Source organism: Trachymyrmex septentrionalis, unplaced genomic scaffold (genome assembly GCF_001594115.1).
Source record: "Trachymyrmex septentrionalis isolate Tsep2-gDNA-1 unplaced genomic scaffold, Tsep1.0 scaffold147, whole genome shotgun sequence".
NCBI lineage: Eukaryota > Metazoa > Arthropoda > Insecta > Hymenoptera > Formicidae > Trachymyrmex > Trachymyrmex septentrionalis.
In genome coordinates, this window is record NW_017304620.1 from 295,178 (window position 1) to 300,947 (window position 5,770).

General features: G+C 32.8%; 1 protein-coding gene across 12 annotated transcripts in view; it reads left to right on the top strand.

Annotated features, from left to right (window-relative positions):
- The window catches only part of LOC108745695 (glutamate-gated chloride channel), a 549,841-nt gene that overhangs the window by 147,583 nt on the left and 396,488 nt on the right, over positions 1-5,770 (top strand). Inside the window, exon 2 of one of the 12 annotated variants that reach the window (XM_018482005.1) lies at positions 1,066-1,189. The exons of the other annotated variants lie outside the window; for them this stretch is intronic. Within the exon in view, the coding sequence (XP_018337507.1) occupies positions 1,135-1,189 (55 nt within the window). The 5' untranslated portion in view covers positions 1,066-1,134. The remainder of the gene's footprint in view (positions 1-1,065; positions 1,190-5,770) is intronic. 12 annotated transcript variants of the gene reach the window in all.

The window sequence follows — 5,770 nt, forward strand, 5'->3', positions numbered from 1 at the left end:
TATATATCAGAGCTCGGCAAGATTTGTACTTCTCGGACGATTTTCGACTTGGCTCCGCCTTCCACTATTCCCCTCACCTTTCACCCCGCGCTCAGTTCAAATGCCGCTCGACGTTTAGGAGCGTATGACGCTCGTAGACATGAGGTCCACCCGCTTTGGGTGCTCATGCTGTAAACTTTATTTTATTTTTTTTATTACATAACTAAAATAAGATGAAGTAACGCGTAAGATTGAGCGCTTATGCGTTACTTCATTCTATCTTAGTTATGTAATGAACGAAAAAAATATTGCATGCGCTTTAATAGTAAACTATTTACGTTTCTAACAATAATGAATGATAAATGGCTACAGTTTCTATTCGCTCCAATAACAAACTATTCATGTTTCTAATAATAATGAATAGTAATGTCTCATAATATCATTGACATTATAATAGATCTCTGAATAGTTATTAACAATTACTAATAATTCTCAATAGTTCTCAATAGTTTCTTTCCATATGGGCTGGTCCACTGTAAAATGGTATGTTATAAGGTAGACCCCGAGGCAAATCGGATCAATGTAAATTTTGAATCAGTTAGTCGATTTATCAGTAATTTTATAATTTTTTTTGTTTTAAACAAGCTATTTTTGAAACAAAAGTAATTATATTAACATCAACTAAGTGTCTCAAAATTTACAACTCGAATTTCTCTATATTTTATCTTTCTAACTCTGCCCATGATTGCATGGCAACGAATCATGGAGTTTTAGTTACACTTTGGCGTTTGTAACAAACGTAAGCAGGAAATGTTTGTAAAATTACGATGTATTTCATGTGATTTGCGTACATTATTATTTAATGTCAATTTGCGTTCATACGAATTAATGATTATGATGACTAAAAATAGCTAAGTCTTATTTAAGCTAAAATGTCTCATTTATTTATAAAGTATTAAAAATTATTATTAAATATACATTTTAATAGCTCGTTTATAGGCCTGTCTTTTTACTTTTTATTGTTTTAATACATAGGAGTCAATTTTGCTCTTTGTTTTTATTTTCGATCTTAAAATTACTTCATAGGTCAAGTTTCATCGAGAACGAACATTTACAAAATAAAAGGGGTGCTTGTCTACAAATGGCTAAAACGACATGATTGTGGACTATTCTACTCCATCTTTTATGATATTTGCTGTTCACGGTATAGGTAAGAAGCATTTATGTTTTAAATTTTTTTATAACGATCATTTAAATATATGTGCAATTTATAACAAACGTATAGAAAAACATTAATTTTTATTGTTTATTAATTACGAATAATTATAAAAAATTAATTTCTATTTAATTTCTAAATTTCGAAAGAATTTATTTAATTCATGAACGATATTAGAACTAATGTACAAATTATTTTTGAATGAATGAAGATTTCCTTAACATCAAATTTTTTGTTTTTCTAATTGAAAATAACACAAAAAACACTTTTCGTATAAATAAAATTGAAGATAACACAAATACTGAAGATAATCAAAAGACATTTTCGACATATTATATAAACAAAATAAAAATAAAAAACATAAAATCGAAACAATTTGTGAACTACTGGGAATTGAACTTTCAATCTAGGATTTTAATCGTTTATTTCGAACAATTTTATCATTAAAATTTTAAGGTCCTGAGTTATTAAATGTTTGAGTAAACAGCAAAATGTATGCCATTTAATCTATTTCCAAAAATTTAATGTAAGGATAATATCTTCTTTATTTTAGATTATAATATTTGTAATATATATTTGTATCGTCTACTATATTAATATCGTTATTAGAAACATCAATATTTTTGTGGATACATAGCTATTTTAATACAACTGATTTATATTAAAATGGCTTTTACTACGTGTATAATACAGCATAATTAAATTATATTAGAATGTGTGAATGTCAGAGTATTAATATCTAATTCTACTGAATGCATTAATTGCATTGACAATCAATACCGTCGATCTAAACTTTTGCCATACACAATCATAATATCTTAATAATTTCATACACGCATATATTTATAAAGGGTGTCCCAAAATTAACGCAAGATTTGAATTTGCCGCCATTTGTGCAGTAAAGTGTTGGCAACCCAAAAAAAAAAACAATTTAACAGCTGACAGTTTAGGGTTAGTGAAAATGGAGCGTGAAAATGGATTATTGAACATCAACAAATGGATGCTGATTTTTCGAGCAAAATCATCCTAAGCGATGAAGCACATTTTTACCTTGATGGCTTTGTTAATCGCCAAAATCGCTCCCTAGATCGTGTGATTTAACACCATTAGATTTCTTTTTATGGGGTTATTTGAAATCACAGGTCTATGTCAACAAGCCCACAACCACCCGTGCATTAAAGGAGGAGATTCAACGCTGCATCAACGAAATTCAGCCACATTTATGCAAAATGGTCATGGAAAATTTCAACAAACGAGGGCGTATGTGCATGCAAAGCCGTGGAGGTCATTTGCCCGATGTGTTATTCCACAAATAACCCTATCCTATGTACTTTATGATTCAATAAAAAAATAACAATCAAAAGATTAAAAACTGTGTTTTCTATTTAATTCAAATCTTGCGTTAATTTTGGGACACCCTTTATTTATATAGTTATATGTATGGTATATACAGGATGTAACTAAAAAACCATATATGGAAAACCATACCATGAGATACAGGACAAGTAGAAAAGTCTTGAGTCATTTTTTGATCTGAGCTTTCGGTTCGTTGTTATATGATGTTAAAGTAGCAAATTAGAGCCCATCTATAGAGAGAAAACAGGGAGAGGTAACAAGACGGAGTGGAATTGAGGAATACGTTGCGGCAGAAGAACAACGGTGAACAGCGAAGCGGTTGTAATTATCAATCCTTCCCCCCCCTCACTCTCTCTCTCTCTCTCTGTTTTGAGGATGTTTCGCGTAGCTCTTTGAATTTTATTATTGTCGATTCTCTCGATATAATGTGAAATACTATTATATTTCTGTCGTCTCGTCAACTATCTCGATATTTGTGCATAAATACTTTTTCTTTGATTGTTCCCCAAAAGAAAAAATCGCATGGATTGTAGTCCGGAGATCGAGCAGGCCACGGAGTTATTGAATCTTCCTGAATCATCGAAGAAAAATTTTATCGACAATACTAAAATTCAAAAAGCATCGTCGTTCTCCTCCGCCGCGTATTCAGTCAGCTCCACTTGCTATGTCCCTGCTTTCCCTCTATAGATGGGCATTAATTCGTTAATTTAAACATCGTATAATAACGAAAGCTCAAATAAAAAAATTACTAAGGACTTTCTACTTGGATTCTTGTTCTGTATTTAAAGTTCGACCGAAACTTTTGCCGAAATTAAACCGAAATATATGGTTATATGTCAATTTCAATCGAAACCGAAACCAAAATTAAAAAATAAAAATCCTATAAAGGCCATATACGAGGTCTGTTCAAAAAGTATCGCGAATTTTGAATTTCCGCGGGTTACGTATATTCGATTTTCGATTTTTTGTGGCGTTATGTTGGTACTCATGTCTCTCACTTATGCCGACAAGTTCGGCCATTTTGAATGTTCAGTTAATTTTTGACAGCTGCTTTGCTTGCACGTGTTTTGGCTCGTCTTCGATTTTTGCCTATTCCAAAAAATGGATCAAAGAATCTGTATCAAATTTTGTGTGAAAAACAAAATTAAGTGCGCGGACGCATTCCGAATGTTGACTGTGGCATATGGTGAAGCTACCTTGGACCGAAACAACGTTTATCGGTGGTACAAAATGTTCTCAGAGGACCGAGAAGATGTGAACGACGAAGAGCGTGCCGGACGCCCGAGCACGTCAACAACAGACGAAAACATTGATGAAGTGAAGAAAATAGTATTGGCCAATCGTCGAATCACCGTTAGAGAGGTTGCTGAGGACCTAAACATATCGATTGGCTCGTGCCATTCGAGTTTTACCAATGATTTGGGCATGAGACAGGTTGCCGCGAAACGCCCCTGCTCACACATCGTTGCTTGTGCGCGAATTTTTGACCAAAAACAACACACTAATGATGCCGCAGCCACCGTATTCCCCAGATCTGGCCCCCTGTGACTTTTTCTTGTTCCCGAAACTGAAGAGGCCCATGAAAGGACGACGCTACGCTACGATTGAGGAGATAAAGACGGCATCGAAGGAGGAGCTGAACAAGATCACAAAAAATAATTTTTTGAAGTGCTTCGAGGATTGGAATAAACGTTGGCACAAGTGTAACATATAATATCTGATGGGGATTACTTTGAAGGGGACAAAATAGATATTCATGAATAAATAATATTTGAAAAAACACAAAATTCGCGATACTTTTTGAATAGACCTCGTATATATGCATATACTGGGTGAAAAAAAATATCGGAATCTCAAAATATCTCGAAAAATATAAGTTTTATAGAAAACTGTTTCAGATAAAAGTTGTAGGGTTTCAAAACCGTAGATGTCCATCGATGGCTAATTAAACTTCTTGAATGTCATTCAGGATCATGGCCTGGCAGAATAACGTTTGTCAAGGTCTAGGCCATCGAAAATGTTCTTCTTATCTTCGTTTTTTCATTAAAAATTAATTTTTACGTAGGGCAGTTGGGCAATGCTAACCCCCCCTCTCCCCTCCCCACCGGTGCAGTGGTGTACTATAACTTTCAAGCCTCATAACTCAAAAAGTACTTAATGAAAAAATATTTTGTTACTATATTTTGTAGAGCTCTCGCGAAATAACCTACAAAAAATATAGAATAAAAAATAAAGGTTTCCATTAAGAAATCGATGTGACTTTGACCTAATCTTGGGTACTCAAAGTCAAATTGATGTGAGATCGGTAGACAGACTTTTTTAAATCCTGCAACTTTTATCTGAAAGAGTTTTTTAGAAAACTTATGTTTTTTTTGGGAGAAAATATTTCAGAATCCTGGTATTTGTTCTTCATCGCATATATATGCATAAAGTTTATGAATCATGAACAAGCATTGACAGCACTATTGAACAATCAAGGAATGATGACATAAATGAACAAATTTGATGTTTAATTGTACAATGTTCGACATTAAAACAAAGAAGATGCAATTATCATTGATACTACGAGCTCGTATTTGTGGGACTGTGAATTGTGATGTGTATGTCTAGTTGTGGCAACGGACTTTCTCTCACTTGCATAATTATCAAATCGTTTTGCATTCATTAAAATCTCTTAATTTTATTCCAATTTATTAATTTTTGTTAATCACAGTGATCTCAGATACCTACACAATTTTACTCATACATCTTTTTTTTACAGGAAAATCAATTGGATATAACTTGGATTAATTTCCCAACATTTCCATGAAAGAATGTAAAATAATGGAATTTTTTAAATAATACCCAACTGAGCTTCTCAAATATTCATTAGTTGCATATTTATTAGCATATGTTGGGTTTTGAATTAATTCTCTATGAAAAAATCTTATAATTTTAAGTAGATCCGATTCTGTTTCACAAACATGTTTATTTATGAAGATTTATGTCATGAAGTCAAATTTGATAAATAAATGTTATTATGATGCAACATATGCATAACATATGGATCAATAAGTCCCGAGACTAACCCAGAAATGGCGCTCGTAGTAAACCAGTAACCACGTCTTTCTAGAGTACTAACCTTTGCTTGAAACGTGTCAAAATTTTAAGTCGATCGGACTAGAAACAGCTGAGTTATCGAGGTTAGAGTAAAGTCGTTTTGTAGTTTGTTTAAAAAAT